General features: G+C 38.2%; 2 protein-coding genes across 4 annotated transcripts; both read right to left on the reverse strand.

Annotated features, from left to right (window-relative positions):
• Positions 1–36: 36 nt before the first annotated feature.
• Positions 37–18,456, reverse strand: rhot1b (ras homolog family member T1). 3 transcript variants are annotated; one of them, XR_008827085.1, is made up of 22 exons: positions 18,080–18,456; positions 17,092–17,150; positions 16,830–16,911; positions 16,581–16,624; positions 16,434–16,487; positions 16,218–16,270; positions 15,675–15,783; positions 14,394–14,495; positions 14,072–14,170; positions 13,780–13,888; positions 13,559–13,679; positions 13,076–13,160; positions 12,448–12,593; positions 11,991–12,091; positions 11,574–11,704; positions 11,150–11,233; positions 9,745–9,867; positions 9,437–9,639; positions 7,286–7,408; positions 5,935–6,089; positions 4,182–4,273; positions 37–200 (listed from the first exon to the last, which is right to left on the reverse strand). XR_008827085.1 is itself a non-coding variant. In XM_056371222.1 (20 exons), exons 1-20 carry the CDS (start codon positions 18,114–18,116, stop codon positions 5,972–5,974), a joined length of 1,983 nt encoding a protein of 660 aa, XP_056227197.1. In that variant the 5' UTR covers positions 18,117–18,456; the 3' UTR covers positions 4,762–5,971. The 3 variants fall into 3 exon arrangements, 2 of the variants coding, with proteins under 2 accessions (XP_056227197.1, XP_056227199.1); XM_056371222.1 differs by lacking the exons at positions 37–200; positions 4,182–4,273 and having other exon boundaries at positions 4,762–6,089; XM_056371224.1 differs by lacking the exons at positions 37–200; positions 4,182–4,273; positions 7,286–7,408 and having other exon boundaries at positions 4,762–6,089.
• Positions 18,457–19,515: 1,059 nt separating this feature from the next.
• Positions 19,516–23,595, reverse strand: LOC130167102 (arf-GAP with dual PH domain-containing protein 2-like). The gene is made up of 11 exons (XM_056373085.1): positions 23,323–23,595; positions 22,625–22,755; positions 22,213–22,304; positions 21,836–21,924; positions 21,595–21,707; positions 21,336–21,482; positions 20,928–21,011; positions 20,774–20,836; positions 20,542–20,619; positions 20,116–20,344; positions 19,516–20,013 (listed from the first exon to the last, which is right to left on the reverse strand). The coding sequence occupies exons 1-11, from the start codon at positions 23,408–23,410 to the stop codon at positions 19,985–19,987; spliced, it is 1,143 nt and encodes a 380-aa protein (XP_056229060.1). The 5' UTR covers positions 23,411–23,595; the 3' UTR covers positions 19,516–19,984.
• Between the last annotated feature and the right edge of the window lie 899 nt (positions 23,596–24,494).

A 24,494-nucleotide genomic window follows, 5' to 3' on the forward strand; every position in this document is an offset into this window, starting at 1 on the left:
GAGAGAGAGAGAGAGAGAGAGAGGGGTGGGGGCGGAGAGATGGAGGGAGAGAGGAGGCAGGGAGAGATTTGGCCCGTGGTGATGAGGGATCACCAGCCACTCCCGCTCAGGGGTTTCGAGGAACTCCAGGTCCCTGGCTGAACAGCTGGCTGTCACTCTCTCACTGGCTCAGAGGTTGGAGGTCGTTAGGTCATTTGTGCCTGACGATAATAATAAATTGCCTAATAAAAAGACGGTAATTTAGAACACCAATCAAACGCACAATAGGCTATATGTAACATATATAAATGGTTAATAAATAAATTTCCTATAATGCTGTATATAGATCAAGTGCCAGGTGGTGAAAAATCAATTTGGCAGGTTTCATCCTCTCTGTTTGGTAGTACATATAAACGTTAATGAGTCATTAATACATGCCTTTTATAATGATTCATCCAATCTGCAGATGTAAATATTATGCTAATAAGTTTCCATATTGAATGGACTTGGTCCTATTATTCTGAAAACCTTTTCCAGAAGTTAAGTGATCTCATGGTGCATGATGCTTTCTAACAAATTAAAGAGCTAATATTTGCATTTTATTTGGATAATCTAACTCTAATTCTTACTTACAATCAAATTAGCATAATGTGTCGTTGGCAGTAGGCTAAAAACAGAGTGTATTAGAATAAATACTTAAAGATTATACAGTTTGTAGTAAGGGATTCTGAGAGTATTCAGAATTCATTCATATAGATGGACAAAAATGGCAATTTTATCTATCTAAAATAAATGTACAACACAAAAGTGTGCAAAAAAGTGAAGGGGTTCAGAGTACTTTCTGAAGCCTCTGTAACATCATACCAGAGACTGTAGAGATGGAGCAAATAGACAACAACTGCTACATTTCATCTGTTGCTCATGTCCAACAAAGCTGTTACTGTGTAGTTTCAGTATAACGTCCCTGCATGTTCTTCTTAGTCAGTCTTTTCTACTCAGGTGTGAATAAAACTGTTATTTTTTTCATGTAGAGGTAGAAACTGCACAGTAACAGGCTCCAATCAATCATTGCACCATCTTTCAGTCTTGCATATTTTCCAATTACTGATCAATACTTACCAAGTGCAGTGCAAATGTGATTAACATTCACAGATCAAATTCACTTGTAGCTTTGTTGTATCTCCTCATAGACCCATTTTCAGTTATAGTTTAGGTCAAATTCAGCATGTTCTACTACTGTTCACACACACTGCTTTTGAAAGGACCATCAAAATGTATCACTAGTTTGTTTAAGTTGTGCATTTGTTCGAATACTTTGTTTTTGTGTATCCTAATAATTATTCTTGCTGCAATGGCCCAATTTCTCAGTAACGGTCATTCACTTTTAATGTAATCTCATCTCATGTTATAAATACTAATAGATCACATGCCACAAAAACAGCATTCATAAACTTTGAAATTGCTTGCTTTGAAAGCTCAGAGAGGAGGGAGTGCCCAAGCTTGTAAATTCCAGGTTGTTTTAGGGAATAGAAACTGTCCCCTCCAGGTTTGCTGCTACAATCACCCAAATGACGGGGCCCCATTTCAGACAAACACCTGCCTATTACCTCAAGAGACATCAAACAGACCTAATAGTTGGGTGGAAGCCATGTATGAGGAGAAATTATGTGATGGCGGTGTGGTCTGTAGTGTGTAGGTTGATCAGGATCCCTCAGTGAAACTCCCCCAGGTACCATATGTGGTAGCATTGCCATGGAAACAATACGGACAGTTGATATTTTTAACCCTGGGGGTCTTTTCCTGACTCCTACACAGGATTGTTGGGTTAAAATTGGAGTCTGTTGTGTCGTTAAATAAAGACCCAGCAGCTATTCTGTATCTGTGGATGGAGGTCAGCAACCCCTGGCCAAATGTTTGGATTCTGTATTTTCATGTGGCTTTTTTGTGAAAGTGAAACATGTTTTGTGGAATTTTGCGGCATTACCCAGAATTAAATATTAACAGCCTGAAAATAATTCACTTTTTATGCTTTTGTGCAAACAAAGCTAATACATGGGTGAGGGACTGAACTGCTGGTCTGTTGCAGATTCATTATAACAATATAATGACTTCAAGTGCATTTCAATTTGCATAATGCAGCCTGTGTCTTATGTGCATAAACTTGCCCATAATGTACTTCATTACAGTCAAGATTAACACATTTTTTTGTTCTGTTCCAAGAAATAACCATGATGTAACTGCACTAAGCAGCTGTGTATGAAGAGAATGAACAATAACACCATAAGTCATGGAGGTTTTCACATGGTAACAACATAAGCAAAATTGCTTATTTGGGTCCCACAATGAAAAAAAACATGAACTATGAAGTAAATAAATCAATTAATAAATAAACCTTGTCACAATCTCTATAGGACAGATCTTTAATATTACCAATGAGTGAGGGGAATTATTGTCTCATTAACTACAAGCACCATGGGAATTTCCATTAAAAGCAGTTAATTGGACAAAATAAGCATTGACGTGGGTTACTTTCACAAGTCATGCGCTAACATCTGCTGAAGAGCTGTAACATGAGAGGCAGAGAGAGATGACAGAGGGGGATTGGGTAATGAGGGAAGAGAGTGTGAAGAAAAAGGAGAGAGGCAGACAAGATATACAGCACGAAAAACACCTGCTATGTTGTGGGAGAACTTAGCTCATGTATAAATTAATAGCTGAGGAAGTTTGCTTTCTTTTGACAGGAGCTATTTGCAGGCACTAAGTGTTTCCAGTGGTTCCCAGCCTTTCCTGTGCACCTGAACCCTTAACCCTCTGCGGTTTTCCAAATGTCTTCATTAGAATTGATTTTTACCTGGATGCCTGATACTGTTAAGTTCATTATATAAGTGTATATCATTTTTTCATACAATTGAACTGCCAGTCTTAGCTAGTACTGGATGCTTGAAACATTTATTTAAGCCAACAGTTTCAACCATTACTTTTAGCTGGTTAACTGTTATTAGCAAACTGATTCTTATTTATTTACTTTTAGCTAGCTGTAACTATTTCTTTTATTACTTTTAGCTAACAGTTTCAACTTCTCTGCTGCCTTGCCAACTTTTCAGGCACCCTCCATTGCAACAGGTGGTGTTGTTACAGCCGACTAAATATATATATATATATATATTTACAAATCAAAGGTAATTCCCTTTTTCTTACTTGAGCTGAGCTACTTCCAGTCTTTTCACATACCCTGTACAAACTGAAGAACCCATGTTTGGGAATCACTGCTCCAATGTCCTATTTGTGTCCAGTGCATACACACCTTTAGATTACATCACTGGTATCTACACAAGGTAGGCTGTACTCGCAGGGACTTCATTTTCCTGGTGAAATGGGAGTTGTCATGCAGCACAGTGTCTGACTGTCTCACATAATTACAGATACTCATTAGTGAGAAAACCAGTGGTGCTTTAAATGTCCTGAGAAAGCAGCTCCACCAGACTATTCAGCTTCAGATGTCCAAATGCAGTGTTTCTTAGAACTAACTTTTGCGCCTTTTAGAGTATCTTCACTGGTCCAGGGTGATGCTTGACTTAACACAATGTTGGGTTCTGGGGTTCTGCTTATAAAAAACTTTGTTGGTAAGCCAAGGTCAAGACTGAGTAAACCAGATAATCCTCTCTGCCACATCCCCCATGAAGTCATTACATGTATTTTCCAAATGCTTCAACCAAAGCTGCTCCAGACCAATATGCTTGTGAAAACACAACTTAATAATCAAATGTTGTATTTACATGAATGTTTGTAACCTGTGTGTGAGCTGTCCTACATCCTTGACCTCTTTTGAGAAACGTGTTCTGAGAAAATTAATAAATAAGGTCAGACTGACGTAAATAGGTTGTGGAATTGAAAACACACCATTTTAAAATTATTTTATATTAAAGTGTGAAGCATTTACAACCAACTTTGTGGCATCAATCCATTTTCAGCCACTAAAAACCAATGGCAATAAAAACTAAAAAAAAACTAAAAGGGTTAATGAAGTTAAGTTTATAAATCACATAGGCCTATTTGTTGAAGAGCAAAATGGGTTTCATAGATCATACTTTCTAGCACTTTGTACTGTGCTGAGAGAACAATGCAATAATGATCTATAATTTAAGCCATACCTGTCTGATATTCTTCAAATGTATCTCTTCCCATACACTGAATAGACTCACCTTGTACAATGTCACTGATCACTTCAATCTGAGCTCACCCTGGTCCATATACTCCCTTCAGACTGGCTCATTATGAAAGCTGGTGAACTCATCTAGACACATGAACAGGCCTGAGTCAGTTTTGCACTGCATTTTCTTTAAAACATATTTAACATGGCAAACAATTTGGTTTGTGTTACCAAAGTTTTTTTGAAACAATGCTGCCCTCTTGTGTCTCAGTAAATCTTCCTCTCTCTATCATTACATAGTTTTCCATACAATCTGAACTTTATAGATAAAAACTCATGTAAGAAAAGGACAATGGGTAGGATATGAGATAGAAAAGAATAATAAATCAGTTGTGATAGTAACAAATAATTGACAAAGTTCCTTTTCTATAATCAAAACATACTGTTGGCATCTTGTTCATTACAAGTAACACATGATCCTTCACCTGCAGAGTCGTCTGTGGTTTAGTGCTGTTCAGACACACACACACACAAAAAAAATCAAATTTCCTAAATTTGATTACTGGAAAGTAAAATAATGACAAAATCTTTAAATCTCTTGGTAAAAACAATAAATTCCATTAGACCAGATGTAATAGACATAATTATTTATTGTAAACTTTTGGAAAGGCAAGGCTGAGTGAACACATCAAACTGAACCTTGTGGCAAGCAGTTGCAGTTATATGGAAATTAACATTATTGCATGTTCTGGGACCAGGAGAGCTGACTGGGAATCACAAGGAACAAATGATCTGCAAACTTCACGGGGACTCAAGACTTAACTATCCTCTGTTTAGCACTCTTAACAACAACGACCCTGGATTATTTGGAGCTGGCAAACAATATAGAGAAGTTGACGTGGTCATTTTTTTTGTAAAAGAAAGTCTTAAAATACTGGAATGTGGTCAGAAATTCTGAAGCATGCAAACACAAAATGTACAATATCTTAGCTTATAAACATACACATCCACACACACACAAGCTGACAAATAAAGTGATCAGTATGTAAGGACAAGAGAGAGAGCGGAGGGAGAGCCTTAATTCCACACATTCACATCCACTGATGAAACACATGCTCAGATGCACAAACATTAAAATAAAAAAAAAAAACGTGCGTCCAAGCTTTTGGCCATGAAAGACAAACCAATGTTCTGTCAATGTGAGTAATCAATGCTAATGTTTGTGCAAGTTCATGACCTGGCTATAAGTGCAAGTCAGACATGGCCCTTCTGGACAAACAATTGTACAGTCTACTATGTTATATACATTATTTACACATTGTTCAGTCTAATGAAAGCATCAGTTCTTCTGCATACCTCACACATTGCAATCCCTATTACACGACACCAAAGTTGTTCGTCATTTCAATCAGCAAGCAACCAAAAAAATAGCTATATTTGTAACTCACTCATATGTATCTCACTACAGCTCACCAGCAGCTCACCATAATATTTTAAATATAAATATAAATATATTACTTTACTTTGCAAATATTTGCAGACAGACAGATTAAGCAAATTAGCAATTTTGGTACAAAATTAAATATTTTTCTCTTTTATCCCCACAAAGAGAAAATTACAGTGGAATGAAAATGCAAAAAAGATGTTTGCTAAAGTAAGTTTGCACATATTTTCTTCCTGCAAAAAAAAATAAAATTTTTCTATTAAACTACAAAACCGTGACAGATTTTCCAGAAATTTTTCATTCACTTAATGTAAACAGGAAAAACTAATGTTGTGACTGGTCAAAATAGCTTTATATGTACCATGGGTAAAAGGAGGTTGGACCAAAATGCCCAAGCATCACCGTGGTTTGAGCAGCACTCTGTACATGGTGAAGCCCAGCACTGCAAACACTGTGGCCCCAACGCTCGCTCTGAGCCAGAAGGTCGAGCTTGTCAGTTCTGCTTGGCTGACATGTCTGTTAAACAGAGAAGGTTGAGAGATAAATGAATACAAAGACAGAGTAAAGGGAAGAACAGTAAACAGTAAAGAAACAAAGTTGAAAATAGGGATGATGAAGAAAAGGACAAAAAAACCTAGTTAATTCTTGAATGGATCAGACCTGACTCAGCCTCAGCCTATTTATACAATCTACTGCATCATATACAACTACTTCTATTAAACTAATAACTCTCCAGTTTGAAAGAAAAATGATGAATGGAAGTCTCAGGAGCAAGAAGTGTTGCTAAAAAAGATGATGTGAAAATATATCAAATAAACCTGAAGAAAATAAGGATGACGTGATGACAGAACAGCGATATAGCTTCTAAATATGGAGACGCTGAAGCAAAAGCCAATCAAATAGATGAGGGACGTGCAGGATTATAGTTATGACACAAGACAACAAGACTGGAAATGAGTTATGACATCTCTGTTAGATGAGACGGCTGAGGAACAGTCACATGAGCAAAGAAGACAACAAGAGGAAAGTTGACACCAACCGAATTACAATGGGATTTAAATCAAAACTGGAAACGCTGCTTACAATCCTTACACAAAGAGCTTGCAAGCAATGTTAATATTAAGAAAGGTGAAAAAGGAAGAAAGCAAGAAGATAATGTAGAAACCAAAAAGGATTGTTGGAGAGAAAGGACAAAAATCAAAGTAATCTGACAACATGAAAAAGATGGACAAAGGTGCCAGGAAAATGATGTTCTAAAGAGAGGAAAGTAAAAAAAAAAGAAAAGAAAAAAAGACATGCTTCAACATTGTATTGCTAAATGAAAAGCTAAGCTGTGGGAGGATGGTAACTATGTGAGAGTAAAAATAAAATCAGAGGTAAAGACCACCTGCAAACATTTAGTCACTAAATAGACTTAGGCATTATTATCTGCAGAAACATCATATTACTGTAGTCTCAAATTAAAGTATAGACAATATTCACAGAATATTGTATAAAACGTATGTGAGTCACTTCCACAGGGTGGAATTTGCAACAGCCTGCTGTGATAAAGCATTGGTCCAGTGCCTAAAAATCAAACAACTCAAAAAGAAAAAAGCAGAACGCAGAATGGCAGAATGAAAAAAGAAGGAATAACCGATAAAAGCTAGTACAGGGTGGTGATGGTAACATGTCACAGAGATGAAAAGACGTTCGTAAGAAGTAAAGAGGACCTTCTAAGTACGACAGCGTAGAGTTTGGCCCTGACCGTCTGCAGCAGCTCAGAGTTGAGGAAGTTCTGACACAAGCAGAAGGTGCACCGGTTACAAGTGCACATGCAGCGCAGCCGGGCATGGCTGAGGAGAGATTTGGGGAAGACACACCCACACAAAAACACACAAACCACACACGGTGGGTTTTTAAAAACATACCCCAGAAAATGGGACACACGCAATACACACAAGGGGGAGAGAAAAAAAGTTAAGAGTTGAAAGTGCCTCCACCATTACAAGAGTCCAATGTGGCTCATCACATCAAAGCCAGGTCCATAAAGAGAAGTTGAAATGTTTCCACTGTGGGATATTAAGGACAATGAAGGTATTCAGTACACTAATCAATGAAGGGAAAGTAGATGAGAAAATACGTGTAATGTGGATGAACAAGCACTTTAAAAACAATTTATGCTCTGTGAACCCAGAAAAGAGGATGGCACCACCGCATCAATATGGCATAAGTAAATTCAATAAACTGGGCTCTAGATTTAAGTCTGCCATAATAATGTAACTGTTTAACTGTGTGATGTGCAGACAGTTTATCTGTGCTGACAACTTGACTGCAAGATTGGGAGCCTCAGGGAGAGATCAACATTAGTGTTCTCCAGGGGGACCCATTTACCTACAATGCAAAACACTGTGGCATCAGACTGAAAGCAACATGTCCAGAGGGCAGTGAAGTGTATTAATGCATGTAGACTGGAGAACACGATGTCAGATACTGAGACATGCCGAGAGTAGAAACATCCCCTGAGGGAGTAAGCTTATCCTGAGCAAGGGAATGAAATAGTAGAAATTGAACAGAGCAGAGCTTTGTATTTTTACTGTGAACTATGTTTAAATGAATCTTGACCAAAAAAACCCATCTCATCTACTCTACCTGTTTCAGACAGATTCACTTTCATTCAGAAACTCATAGTTCAGGTCACATGTAGCTGACGATATACAAGTCTAGTTGGCCAGTGCAATTTTCCATAGACCCAGGGGGGTTGTATAAACAAGATATAGATTATGTTAAAAATATCTCCCAGTACCAACCGCTACATAGGCAAACATTAAACACAGACCTTGTGTCAGACAGAAAAGATTAAGCTTCCAGATTGTAGCAGCAGTTAAAAAAATGAATTTCCCTTTTATATGCTTTTGGGACTAAAAGTTAAAAGTCTTCTTCTGGTGGATGACAGCTTGTACTAACCATCATAGTTTAACTCATTAGTTGGTAGGTTTTCCACTAGTAAAAGTGATAATAAAAGCATGTTAACTTCTGCTATGACTTTGGAATATTTAAAACCAGAAAGTTGGGCCTCATGTTCACAGACAGTTAAGAAATGGTGTAATAAAAATTAATCAATTATAAGCTCTATCATTTGAATGACATTGTATTCAGGTTAAATAACATGAGATTCAAGTCTATACTGTATCACAAAACTGCAAAATTACAGTTGTTGTAACACAAGCGTCGGGTACACACTGCCTGCGTTGCGTGAGCGTATCGGCTGACATTGCTGAACTGCTGTGGAGAAGCATGCATGTGTGTTCACACTGGCTGCGTCTGTGCTACATTGCTACAGCTGCCAGCTTTATCTCTCTACATAATGTTTGCAGGTTACTGGAAAGTTTGATTTCTCTTTATTGTAAATTAATTTCTGATTTAATTTTGACAGAAACTGTCAGTAAAATATCATCTTCTACACGTGCAGCTGCTAAAATGGTTAAAAAATAAATTTATATTTTTTCATGTCCGTGTCATATTCAGATTTAGCCTAGACATAGAAACTATAGTGGAAGGTGTCAGTTTTATGTAAGGTTGCTGGTATGATGTTAATATGACATCAACAGGTCTTTTCTCTGTCTATTCTTGCTGGGAGACACACGCATGAAAAATAAGTGAGAGACAGAACCTCTAGATCATGCCACACAGCGCGACACACAGTCAGTGTGTTCCTGGCCTAACCCTTGCTTGTGAACAAAAGCTGGTTGGAAGTGATATGAACTTTAGCTATAAATACACATTACTTACATCAATTTAAATGACTTTGTAACTGTCTACTTTATGTGCAAAAAAAATCTAGTGCAAGTTTAATGACTCTGGTGTAGTGTCTGTATACGTACGGGTACATGGCCATAGTGGTAAGTTTGGTGTAGATGTCTCTGCTGGGGGCTGCTGCTATGTTACAGGTGAAGGACTGGGGAGGCGGCATCCTGTGCCTCCTGCAGAACTCCAGAGGACTGCAGCCATACATCTGTTTGATCTCTGGCAGGTCTGACTTCGCTGCTATCATCATACAGGGTGTCTTGCTGTCCATAAAGTATTGCTGAGGGAGGAAGAGACAGGGTGATGAATGATGATGTTTAAGTTATTAATTGAGTAAACATTTTTTGTTTTGATATATAGCGAACCAGTGAATACATAGCCTTACCTTGAAGACTTTGGCGCAGTACTCAAAGGAGTAAGGGTTGCTGACATCATAGAGCAGACAGACAATGTCACAGGCCATATCAGCATCAGACAGGTAGTCAAAGTCAGGGAAGACTTCATGAAGCTGGAGAGGAGAGTTTGTCATGTACCTTAGCAATCTCTTCTGTAGAGGATGCTTCACTAATGCAGCAGCACCACAGCCTTTATGCTCCAGTTATTTGTTCCTGCAGAAACAGACTCACTATGCTGCGCTATGCGGAGTCTTTTACTTTGAATGCCAGCACAGAGGGAGTGTCAGTGCGTTCATCATCAGCAGTTAATAGTTTTATTTTTCACATGCCAAGGTAAAATGTAAAGTAAGTAAAGCAGTGAAATAAGAATCGATCTAGCCAGCAGGGCATACTGTGCAAAATCGGAAAAAAAGAAGAAAAAAAATCAGTATATGAAAAATGCAAATGTTGGGATATATTGCAATGCTTGATATTATTGAAGATCAGTCCAGGCCTACTGTGTGTGAAACTTTTAGAGACCCAGAGAACAGAAAAAGAGGGCAGGCGACTCGAGTACTAACGCCATGTTTAAATATGGCTAGCAGGTTAGCTTCAGAGATTGTGGTTTAGCTGCTAAACGTGTCGAGCTAAAAGTAGCCATTCTGCAGAGCTGATATGTTGAGTGTTTTGTCTATACCTTAACAGTCACACAAGACCAGCCATATTTCAGTTGCTGAGTATTGTAATAGTACATGCAAACACTACTGTGTTGAATTTGCACTTTTGCAAGTAAGTAGTGCAATGCTAAGGCTTTTGTCAAGCAAGTAGAAATGCTTGCTTGACAAAAGCACTAGATGAGCATGATAAGCAGCTTATATATACACAGCCAGATAAGTACAGCCAGCCTCAGACTGGGCTGACCTTGATGGTTCACAGTTGACAACCTCATATACAATGCACATATTGTAGTTTTTTATTATATAAATATAATGAAATGTAACATAAATCAGAATATTGGTAATTATTATGAATTATTATTATTGCATTGCATTTGAATAATAAACTGGTCTCACAATGCAAATGCACCATATAAGAAAAGCCAGAACATCTGGACGTAGAGGGCATTACTGAGGACCTTTTTGACAATCCATTTGTGAAATATCAACATATACTAAACTTTGCAATATCAGTATTTCATATGTATAATAATGTATTATTTCACTTATCTCATTTACTTATCTGACTTATTTTGTATTTTATTTTGTGTTAATGCTATTCCTTTTGTTTATTACTTTTGTTTAATAAAGGATTCTCTCATCTTAAATTGTTTTTAGCACTGGAAGAGCTTTATCTAGACACAACCCAAGACTGCAAAAATTGCTAGTAATTCAAATATTGGAGGTTTCTCATACTCACAAGAAGGTATTTCTCCTGGCCGTAAACATATGTTGTGCTTATGGCATAGTAGGATCTGTGTTCTTCTCTAATTGTTTTTTGGAGCTGAGAAGAAGAGAAGAGAAAGGTCATATAAGTCAGATGACAGTGTGAGGTAAATTATGGGAAAAATCTATGTCAGACTATATTCATACAATCCGATATTTACTTTTATAGTGTATAAGTGTAATATGCGACTATGTGAAAAAACATACAGACGAAAAATCTGTATGTTTAGTGGAATACCTATCAAATATGACAATGTAAAACAAGATTTACTTTATGCACTGTCTCTGTGATGGAAGGGTTATGAAAGCGTGAACACTGGGACATAGTGAAATATATCTGATGGCAAAATATGCATTAAAATGGGTATGATCATTACTGGTGTTTATGTTTTTTTTACCGTGAGGTTTCTACCCAGGAAAGATTGGAGGAAACCACTTTTGCCACTGCCAATGTCTCCAAAGACATTACAGCGGAAGACACTGCGCTGGGTCTGCTTCTTCTGCAGGTCAATCTTCTTATCTCTGGTCACTGCAGGGGGAAAACCACACACAGGCATCAGAGGATCAGTTAAGACTGCTGCTGTACACAGCACATGCTTGCAGTCACTCAGCAATAACATTCAACTGCTGCTTCAACCGTCCAACAGCTGATGCTATGACAGTGTTGACTAACTGATGTGATGACCTAGTGCATGATGAGTAAAATAGTGGCGTGCAAAGCAATTTACATATACGATAACTACATTATGTTATGCAACAGCGTCAAAATTTCTTCCATATAGGCAGCATTATTGTGATATCACATGTTAAAATACCTGTGATTCCTGATGCGTGGGACTCCTGCTCAGCAATTATTGAGTAACCAAGGTAACCCAAATACTCCAGGCATCGTTGGACGTCGAGATATGTAGTTAGCCTGAACAAGAGTAAGTTGAAGGAAAAAAAAACTAAATGGAAGAGCCATTAAATATAGAAACATGCCATTTAGCCAACAGCATCTTTTTTGATACTACCACTAGACGTCACCAAAGTCTGAAACTTTTAAATTTCACACATAGGCCCTACTCAGACCTGGCACTACCTACCATCCATCTCGGGTGATCTGATCACAGAGATCCCCTTCACATGTAGTCACTTGAGACACATTTTAATGCCAGGTGTGAACTGACGTACTTAGAGCTGTCCACTTGTGATCGGATCACCCAAGACACTTGTAAATGCCAGGTCTGAACAGGGCCAAAATGGCTTTAAATTAATTAAATGCCTACTTACGTCCATTGGGAGAGATACCCCTGGTAAGTGATCCAGCCTTGGTCATTAGTGCAAACTGTGTTATTGACATCTGGACCCCAGGGCATGTAGGGAAAAACATCAAACAGGTCCCTCAGCTCCTCTGGTGACAAGGCACAGTCACGGTCCTGACAGACACACAGATTGTTGTTCAGGAAGTAAATCTATGCCAAAATATGGACTATGTTGCTCAAAGCAGGAAATATCTCAGGTGGGATTTTAAGGGTGGATGTAAACTGAATGAACTGCACTTGCTCAGTGGTAGCAACAATAATAATAATAATTCAGTCAATTGTTTTCCTGTCTCAACCTCTACCTGAGAAAACAAACATGATGGACCAAAGCTCACACCAATCACTATGACAGAAAGCAGATCTTGGCACAAGCTGCCACTTTTACTCTTTGACTTTCATTTGAACCTCGCAGCTAATGCTCATGTCAATCCCTCCTCAGTGGCTAGAAGTTAAATCACGCCTCAGCAGGTGGTCAGTGTTGGCTATGGGAGGGTATTTTGGTTTTACACGGCGCTGCGTACTGAGCAGCTTCTTCTAAGTGCCTCTCTAGGGCAGAGGCTAATGCAAATAAAGAACCAGGTTTTACAGGATTGTACCTTGTCATGTTTGTCAAAGACGCTCTGGAGGAAGAGGTAGGCATTATGGTTGAGCTCTGTAGTGCAGTCTGGAGGAATTTTCAATCTAGAGAGAGTTAGATATCACAAAGTTCACATAGATTTAAAGATAAACACAATAAACATTACTACAAAAATTTACAAAAAAGGATAAATGTTACGATGGGATTAAGCAGACATATTAGCAGGTGTGGTGAAAATGTGCATATTAATTCTACTTACTAATCTTACCTTGCTAAAAACAATAGTGTTATGTCAATTGGTGAATGAAACATTGACAATTTGAGCACAATGAGCAGAAGGAACTAAAAGTGATAAAACTACATTGTTACCTTAAGAAAATAAAAAAAAATAGTGTGGACAAATGCATGTGTAGCCTCATACAGTATATACAGAGAAATAATTTGATGAATCACAAAGGAAAAAAAGGTACCTGATGTTTAAAAAATAAAGTCTGAGACTCACGGTGGGAAGAGGTAGTCCTGATTTAACTCCAGGTCATCATCGTATCCAAATCTCCTCAGCACTGTCCAGGTTGTTTCATGGCGACCTCGCTGAATGAACAGGGTGTGGAGGAATAGGAAACCTATGGAGTCACAGAAACGCAGTCAGAAATAATGTGACTGCAGTTTTGTTAGTTTATGTTTTAAAAAATGAAAAAAAGAGGTAACTCCATCTATTCTTACCTTTCAGAGTGAGTCCGTTATCACAAACCCCGTCGCTCAAATTCTTCCGCACCACATTTTTTACATCCTCTAATGCCTGAGGCTCTAGCGGGGTGTTGAAGCATGTCCGCTATGAGCAGTCAGACAAAAACATCAATGTGAGTCAAAAACAGTCCACAAGTGTGGTAATGGATTCATCCCAAAAATTAAGAAACAATAACAATTGCATTAGTTGCAAATTATACTTCTTTTTTTTTTTTTTTTTAAACCTATTGTTAACTTTGTCATCTACAATATTCATCAGTTGATTTACCTGGAAGAAGTTGAGCTCATTATCATTAAGAATCCCATCATTGTCCAGATCTGACACTTTGAAGATTCGAGTGAGAGCTTTCACACAAAGCGGCTTCATCTAGAAATCAAAGTGGTAAATCAAAAGTTACTTCAAACAAAAATATTTCACACTTTACAATTTGCTAAAATTCTGTTTACACCAGTAGTAAGACTAAGACATTCAGATATGAATTCTCTGTCAATTCACATTTGACAGAATTAGATAGTGTACTATAAGTGTACTAACCCCTCCATCAAACAAACAGTTTCCGTGAATTTGCATAGATTATTTTTGCTCTTACATCTTTTTTCTCAGGACAGTAGAGGGGACCGGTGGGGTGCAGAACTGCTTTTTGGGCGTAGTAGAACAGCTCTGAGATGTTTTTCAGATTCTTTGCTGAACACTATACATAAGAAAAAGAAGGGAGTTTGGTTATAAATGCATGGATTTTCAATGCTGCAGTGCAGTACCTTCACACCCTACATATAGCCTTGGAAAGAAAAAACCTGAACACAAACTGCAAGCAAGTGTGCACAAGTACACTGAGGTCCTGCTTGATGTGTATCAGCAGTGACACTGTCAACAATGTGTCCTGACAAAGCAGGGCCATTGCTGTTACCTACTTGTCTCTATAGGTGTGGGTTTGTGTGTGTATGTTGGCATGTACTGTATAGGTGTGTATGTGTATGAGAGCTAAGCAAGGGCCAGACAGGGTATTAACACACAGGATCTGTGTGCGCGACACGCCTGGTCTAATTAACTACTCCGAAAAAATCACAGGTGACTCCCTGTTAGAAGAGGAGAGTAGTCAGCGCTAAATAGGGACACAGGATGAGGTCAACAGAAAAAAACACAATCATAACAGAAGACTTCTCACACACTACTGGTTAATCTTGCACAGACACATCACATACAGCATTCACCATGATGTGGGGTTATGTTAAGCTTATGGCCAGTGTCAAGTATCAAATTTTATTGTACTGCCCTCCCCTACTCTCACTTGTTACAAACACTGCATGTAGTACATATGCAAAAAATAGAAGAAAAATAGAAGACGGCAGCTGTCAGAAAGGATAAAAAGGCAAAAGCATTGAAACAACAATCAATATGTTAATGTATATGTAGGAGGTATGTCACTATCAATAAATTTCACAAGAAAATCGAGAGAGATGATATTGTGAATGTATTGACATTTATAATCTGTGGTTATTCTATTTCCTGTCATTATGTAGAAATGCAATTAATTCTATTTAGATTTAATGTTTTTACCTAAACTTATGCATCTTGAAAGGACTGACAAAAGCCTTCAAAACACCACAGATAAAATACAAATGTATTGAGAGTAACCTAAAAACAAGGCTGTTCCTCTTGGCTCCCACTTAGTTCACAATTTCCACCAAATATTAATGTTGAACTGCTGTTTAGTTTCTTCCCCTCTTTATATTTTGATTATGTGTTGGCGAAAGAAGAAGATATTAATTTCTATTTGTGTCGCCTTTGATTTGTGTTTGTCTGTTGTCTGAATCTGTAGCATTGCTACTGTATTAAACTTGTTAATTAATCAATCAGGTCAGTCTCTCACCTCCACACAAGTCTCTATTTCACTGTACTGGTTCATTATGGGTAGTATGGTCTCCATGCTGCTGTGTTCCACCAGGTCCGACTTGTTGCCCACCAGGATCAGCGGAACCCTGGACACACCACCACAGCATTGCATCAACACTTATATATCACATGAAATGTCAATGACAACAGCTGGTGACTGCTAATTCAAAAGAGTACTTTTCATTGTATGAATTTCAGTATTTTCCTTCCAATAACAGCAGTGACTGATATCACAGTGAGAATACCACAACGCAGGAGGCTGAATCTGCTCATGTGAGATGCTGCACTTACACTGCTGCTCACAGTGAAGCAATTGTGAGACATTTTCCACCTTGTGACTATAGGTCATCACTTCAAGCACTAGTAGAAAATTGAAATGGTTGGCCTCTTGCTACAGAAAATGCAGACTTGCTGACATGCTCATGGCCAATGGAGAAATAGGCACCCTCTTCCATCCCATATTTCTTTAGTCCAAAACTGACATGACATCAAACTATGGACTATTTTTATAAGTTCACACCTGCTGTCCTTGTCCGTGTTCTCGGTAATGAGGGGGATCCAGTGGCTGGTCACCTACCCAGATGAAAACAAAGGTAGAAAAGATGAAAACATACAAAGATCTCTATTTTTAGAGACAACTTCTAATCTATAAGTCACATGGTCTCACATGTAAAGTTATACTGTTTAACTGTAATGCAAACAAATTATGGAAATGCTAGCAGCAGAGGTAACTCACCTTTTCTATAGACTTCTTGTTGTTGACAGAGTAGACAATACAAATCACATTTGCCTATGTGAGAGACCAACACAGATGTCCATTAGGGCCATTAGAACTCAGCACTTATCTCCAAGTATAATAGAAATGTATATTGCACTGACTAACCTTGGAGATCTCCTGAAACAGCTGCTCATCTGTCTGCTCTGCCTCTGTTAGGGAAAGACAAATATATTACAGTTAAAACCCGGAAAGCACTCTTCTTTCTCAATTAGCCATTTAAAAAATGTATATATTTATGATTTCCCAAAATGGGGTACCAACATTTAATGCAGCAATACTGAAACACTATTACATGGAAACATTTTCCAGTCACTGCAGAATCAAAAGAAAGAAACAGGCATGGCCTTAAAGTACCTGAATAGTCCACAATGTGTGTGGGAACTCTCTCTGGTGTGACATCTGCAGGTATGGTGATTTCCTCAGCTCGGTAGGGCACCTGGCACAGACACAAGGGAGACACTAGGCTATGGCTCATATAGACATGTTTACAACTGGCTACAGAGCTTCAATAAAACAGTCAAATCATTAGTGATAAACCCCACAAAGGCAAATATTTAGTTCAAGGTGGAGAGGCATCATCAGGGTGACCATTATCTGACAAAATGTTTCTCCATACCACATCTGGGAACTCCTCGCTGACCAGGGACATGATTAGAGACGTCTTCCCCACCTTGGCTATGGAGGGATGGAGACAGAAGAGGAGTTTAGCATACCCTGAACTATGTTTGCTCACTAGCTCATTATAATTAATGTGAAAATAATTAATTGAGCTTTACAAGCTATTCAGGCCATGAGACTGGGGCACAGACTTTACACTGTGGACATTACAAAACCATAGAACAATTTTAATGGCTGTGTGTGATCTATGAACTGCAGCTTCCATTGCGGCGCTGATTTTAATATTACTCCATGAATTTCTATTACTAAGCTAGAGACCTGTGAAAAATGTTTCATCAAATGATCTGTTAATAATATTAAGTTTAGAAGAACAGAGGAAACAATCTAGTTCCCAAGACAACTGGGATTGCTGTGGAGCTGTGCCAGGAAAAAGCAGAAGTCTGAAATAAAAAAACGTCTATAAAAGTAATAATTCTAGAAAAGACCATAACCTGTTTGGAAGACACTTCCTTTTATTCAGTGATAATCCAATACTTTATTGAACACAGGAAAAACAAATAGGAAGATGTCACCTGATATTTCTCATTTGTATACAGATTTAAATTAAATTTGTATCAATTTCTTTAGCTTTGCTGTAGTTTAAAGTATCTCTGCAGTGATTTCAATGTTCAGTTCAGAGAAAAGGTTGGGAAAGACCTCAATGACATTAGCGAAATAAGGTGGGTTACGTGATGGGCTAGGAGTAAGAATAAACTGTTGTGTTTGTAATATATGAACTAATTGTTTTAATTATCAATAGAAGATACGAGGCGTAAAGGCGAATGAACTAAAATTAAAATACACACCACCATCACCGTGAGACAGTGGTGTGGTTGTCAGCATCACATTCCCAGCTAGTAGCATCAAGGCAATGTGAAGTGAACACTAAGGGCTGACCCCGTAGACAGTCTCACCTGTCCAGCACTGGAAACAACAGCTTTACTTACGCTCTCCCACTAATAATATCCTCACGTCCTTGCGCATCCTCTCCAGCGTCGACAACCAACTCGGTAAACTGGTTTGTGTGAAACATTTATGCTCCTGTCTGGATGAAGGTATAGCCAGACAGCTCACCTCGGCCTGGCTCGCTTGCTAACGGCTATGTTCGCATTTCTCTCCGGTTTATACTGGTTCAGAACAGACGGTTCACTGTAACAGATTTGTACAAACCGTTAGATAACAACAAGGTTATATATATTTATATATCTTCTACCTGCCTGCCACGGTCAGTCATTTAACAGTACTGCATATGCTGCTACTGCTGTTGTGTTGAGCCAGCTAACCTACACACAAACTTGACTGTTGCGGGCGTTAGCAAGCGTGTTTTCCACCACGCCCCTCTGATTCAGCTGACTGTGTGAGGGTGAGCAAAGATCGTATATTTTTGAAAGAATCACTTAAAAACTTTAGAGTCACCCACTTTCTTAACCTTCTAGTACGGTCATTGGCAGTCTCTAAACAGTAAGAACTATAATGACAAATTGCGACTTAGAATACAGACAGAGCTCTTCATATTTTTCAGAAATCCTAATGTGCTCGCTGCTTGGTTGGCGTGATAACATTTCTGGTATCAGGAGAATGGTGTAGAGTGAGACGTCTTAGTTTTCTTCCTCCAGCTCTGCCCCACCTGTCAACTTGCGCCATCTACTGGCAAGAACCCTAACAGCAGAAACTAGAAGTTTAGTTGAGCTATAGATATATAATCATCAGCTACTGTAGGCTTTCTGTTATTATTGCACCATACTATCAAATTGTTGAGACAGAAATATAATTCAGAGGATTCATTTCAGTGAGCTTGTAACATATTTTCAGTTCAAAGTTAAAGTGCACTTAAACAGTCTACTACCACTACAACTACTACTGCTACTAATAATTACTATTATTCAATTACTACTGTAGGAGGTTTGGAAATCATTTGGTAATTCATGGTCAATTTTATCACCTGGGCGACCAAGTTTCACCCACTTTTGGTGCATTGTGTATGTATTAATCACAAATTAATTTAGTGAAACTATGTAAGTACAGTATAAACAGAAGTAATATGAGCCTAAAAACATGCAGAGTGACAAAATATATATCATACAGGTGTTACCTTAAGGCCCTTATATTTTCCATTTATAATGTGCTTTTCAAATTTGCTAATAATCCAATGACCCCCAACTAATAAGCCTTCAGGTTCCCTGTGCGTCTCAGGGGCCAGTGGCAGTTATAAACTTGGCCTGGTTGGTAATGCATCCTTGAATATCAAAATAACCTGCCCATTATAATAAATGCATCTGGATAGATGCACCTCTACTCTGGCTGATATAATCGTCTGATACATCACTGCACCGTATCTGCATTGCTGAAAAATAAATTCCTGGTAAAATGCGGAAAGCACGAATCAGTTGTGGATCAAATTTATTCAACTTATGAAGAGCTTTCAGTTTCAAATATATACACAACTAAAATACAATGTGTGACGAACAGGAATCTAATATTTTCAAAAAATGTGCAAAACACAAAATACAAAATTACTACAAAAATTTGCAAATTACACATAGAATCTAGAGTGCCTGTTTTTAATAAATACATACAAGTGCAAGGAGACAATAAAATAGGAGAAAGGGAGACAATACAATATTTTGAAACTGCTTTAGATGTGCTTGGATCTTCCAAAGCAGTAACGTCTCAGCTGTGACAACAACTTCTCCAAAGTGTCATGCTGTAATCACAGACGTTGTAGTGTTAGAGTTGAGTTAAGTGTCAGTGTCACTTTTGGAAGTGAGGCTATCAGTCTGTTAGGTCCCAAAAGGATACTGTTCTTTATTGCATCCTGACATTTTGCACACCAGCAGGTGAGACTGCTCCAGTCATTTCCCCCTTCTTAAGTTGGCTTCATCTGTATCAAAGATGGAATGAAAGACAGAGTTAGGACTCTGCATTGATTCACATTTATGTCATCTGCTATGTACTGTATCAGAGGTAAAAATCAGTATCTTACTAGCGTAGTCCTCTGGGGTCATGGGTTGAGAGATGACTTTCCTAAGTGCCTCCAGCCACTCCCTCTGCTCCTGCTCCTGCTCACACATAAACAAAAACTCCCTGAATGGAGTCTTAAGCGTGATGCCACAGTGCCACCGGCCTCCCCTCGTGCTCTTGCTGCTGCTCTCTGACACAGAGTAGCTGTGGCTCTCTGAGCCAATGAAGACAGCACCCAACTCTGTAGCATCCTAACAGTGTAAACACACAGCACAGGGATATGCTCAGTCAAAAACAAAAAAAGAAACACTGGAAAATGCATTCTGCATAATCATTGTACTTTTTTTTTTATATCTGAGTGGTGAAATCTTTTACGTTTGGATGTTTTGGGTTTATTTTCACTTCTCACACACAGTGCAGACACTATGACATATTCTCAGTTCTTTACCAGTGGAGTTTTGAAATACAGAAGCTTTCTGTCCATTGAGCACAGTGTGAACCACCTTTTCTTGAATGGCTCCCGTTGCTGACAACACACATACACAGACAGATAAAATGGGACAGGCAGAGAGAGAGAGAAAGAAAGATATTCAAAGCAAAGAATCAAATTAGTTTATCAGATATAACAAAGTTAAACAAAACCAATTGATTTTTGTATTAAATTAAGAAAGCTGACAGACCGTTGGGCCAGTTTTCTCCATGTATCCCTCCTTCAGGCAGTGTCTTGTTAACTGAGGTATTAACTGTGTAAAGAAAAATAGGAAATGCTGTTAACTGAAAAAAAGTTGTAGTTTAAGACTAACAGTTTATGTGAATAATGAAAAATTGTCTCACATCACTGTCTTGAAGAGTGGGGTGTTTCTTCTGTAGGTATGCCAAGCGTGTCGCCCGAATAGCATTGAATAAGGATACAACTATCTACAGTATAAGACATCAGATAAAGGACAGTATATCAGGAAGACAATGATGTACATAAACTGCATCCGTGCATGTATATTGTCTGGACAGTTTCATACATTTTTTTTTAGGTATACAGCACATAGTGTAAGTTTCAGAACGCCTCCTGAACTTGGATTAAATTGTTTTGTTTATCTCTCTCTCTCTCTCTCTCTCTCTAACAGTTGTGAGTTTCAAAGTAAAAGACTCTACGCATGCTCTAGTTGTATGCTGTATTTGCCGAGACAAGTCACTTATCTGTTAGTGGAAGTGGAAATAAAATAGCACTATAGTAGTTGAGCTCACCTGACCATTCTCGTGGTAAACAAACAGATTCCTTGTACGCTTGTCCTGTAGGTAGGATATCTGCAGACCGTGAGTGTGACCGACCTTCTCTGTCTGGAAAACTGCATTCAGATCCTTCATGCAGATGACAGCTTTGGGAACCTTGGACTTGTTTTTGTTTTATGGGAGAGATGAGATAGGGTTTTAAAAGATCAGAAACACAAACAGTTTTTGAGTGTAACCCACGCATACTCATAAAACATTGTGGACGACTACTCACATCCTCTTTAATGAAGTATCTGAGTGTGAAGTCTTTCCGGGACAGCACAAAGATCCTCTTTAGAAACTGCTTGTTGTCTTTGCCCTTCTTCCATAGCGTTGACTCAAATGAATCTGGATCAGATACATCAAATAAACAAAAGGGGATGCATCTTATGATCTGTGCAGAAAACAAATGCCAATTCACATATGTTGCTGAAAGGAAGAATATATTCTTGTTAATATTGTGGCAGGATTATTACCTGAGCTATAAACTTGGTGAAAGTAGTTATTTTCTCCTGTGAATTCTCTTCTTTCATACTTTGCACGGATCCATTGGTCCTTGAGAACACTAAAAGCAGGGAAAAAACAGCCATTAATGGTTCCCCATGGATGAAAAAAAAGTGTCTAAGTAAATACACGCCACAGAAAAACATGTAGACCTGTCATTGATAATAGTGTCTTTAGCAGAAGCTCCACCTCAGTACCCATCACTCATTGTTTGTTCCTCTTCCTCTAAACTGCATGTGCAACAGGAGTGCTCTACTCCCATTCACCGATTTGAGTATTTGTTGAGTCCTCACTTTTTTCGCTTCCACTGATCCAGTGGAGTGAATGGCTGATATTAGTGGTCACTCACATGCAGTCTTTTTGCTGCGGTCGGTAGAAGAAGGCAGGGACACACTTCTCAAAAATGGCTTTGGCTGCAGAATTTCCCCTCTCTCGCATGAACTGAAACCAGAGATTTAAAAGGTTATACTTTATTCGGGGTTAAATCTATATAAAACAGACCAGAGAATAAACTCTACAATTAATTATGTATCTACCCACATTTAGAGCATTAACACAGTGGACAGATTAGCTTTTGAGATTCAAAATTCAATAAATATAAAATATAAAAATTCAAAGATGAAAAAATGTGTGGTTTTAAGTACGTGTAATATATGTATAAAAAGCAATTTTCAATGTATTCAAATTAATATATAAATAATGAATGCATGTTTTAGCCTATATTAGCTATAATTCAATGAATTCAAACTACAAACTTTTACCTCTACTAGTGAATCATCCCAGAGATCCAGACGTATGGATTTCACTTTGCTGACATCCGGCAAATTGCGATGCATCCCCGAGCAGTTCAAGCACACAAAGATGCCAAGAGTGTAGGAGGCCCAGTCAGGATCTGTGAGCAAAAAATGACACAATATTTACTTTGTAAGAAGGAACCAAATACAGAACAAACAGGTGTTTCATTTCTGGGCGAATGTAGACTACAAATATGCTACAAATAAAGTGAACAGTGAAATAAACCAAAGTAGAATTTCTTCTTTGTCTTTAAAATGTATTTTCTCTCTTTCTTCCTTTCACACAGACAAACACACACACTGTATTAACTCTCCTTGGCAGTGATGGCGACAAAGTGTTGGAAGTTGTAGGAGGAACAATGAAGTCATACCACAGAATATACAGTAGCTCCACTTCCCCCTTATGAAAGTTTGATATAAAACGTGACATGGTAATAAAATATTATTTCGGAGATAGTTTAACAAACAACATCACGTGGCTCTGGGGCACAGGCTTCTGTTTACCATTGTTCACACTTACATAAAGAAAACACACTAATTCACACAGAAATCAGCTATAATGGTCTTTGGGGGAAATATGTATTGTTGAAGAATTAAGCAAACAATGCTAGTGTATTTATTAAAATATATAAACTTGGGTTATGAATCTTTGTCAGTGTACTCACCAGGAGCTCCACAGTCAGCACACAAGTTGTTACCTGGCTGTCGCACTAAATCAAGCAGGATTTTGCCATTTCTTTCCAGATTGGCCATAGGTGAAGGTCGTTTGCCTCTGTTAGAGTTGAGTCCCAACAAGAAATGGTATTAACTCCATGTTGATTCTACACAGCTCATGGTGCTATTCTGCTCTGTGGCAAGTGAAAAAAATATTTTCTTCTCGCTTACTAGTGGCCCAGCATTTCCTCTTAAAAGCACAGCATCATGCAGTTTATTGTTCTGCACACAAATGCCCTGGTCCAGAAATAACAGAGAAAGGAAGTGAAACAGACGTAACCAAACGTGAATGACTTACAGTATCAGGCTAATAGACTTGTATGTGGTTTGTATGTAGCTTGACTTGTGTGTGTGTGTGTGTGTGTGTGTGTGGGGGGGGGTTTCATGTAGATTGTACTGTAAATGTAGGCTACCTTTTGTTCACCTAAACACATTTTGCATTTAATTAAAATGCAGGGTAGACAGAACAAAAACATTTATTATTGAAGACAATGTAGGTAAATACACTAAAGCATTAATATCCCTCTTTTGGAACCTGTAAAAATCTAAATTGTAGACCAAAGATGTGATGTTTTAAAGGTCCTATACTGTATCTGGTACACTCACAGGTGTTTTCACTTATTAAACCTGACTAGACCTCTTCTTGAGACCTTGTGGGTGTACACAGATTGTGCTTGATTAACACCTCTCTGACTCTCATTTTAAGCTTTTACCTTTACCTTTTTTATTATTATTACTATATGGATTTCCCACTATAGCTTTACCCAACTTCAACCTGCCGTGTTGGCGAGTAGTCATGCAATTAAACATGTAGTTTAACTACATTTTGCAGTAGCTTGCCATTTGCCATATTGTGTGTAGTTAACCACTGAAACTATCATTTTGGGCCATAAAAGGAAAATAATATATATTTTTTATTTTTCTATTTTACCATTGCTTGTCTACTGTAATTTAATCCCCTTTTGACCAGCCCCACCATATTTTTCTTTCATCCTGATATCTGTGAAGGCATGAACAGCCAATGCATTCAGGCAGCCTCCACCATGCACCTGACCTTTGTGTAGTGCATGTGCAAAAGCCAAGGGCGGTGGTGTTGCTCAGTGCTCTCACAGCAACGTCATCA

The sequence above is a fragment of the Seriola aureovittata genome, chromosome 3 (assembly GCF_021018895.1).
Source record: "Seriola aureovittata isolate HTS-2021-v1 ecotype China chromosome 3, ASM2101889v1, whole genome shotgun sequence".
Taxonomy (NCBI): domain Eukaryota; kingdom Metazoa; phylum Chordata; class Actinopteri; order Carangiformes; family Carangidae; genus Seriola; species Seriola aureovittata.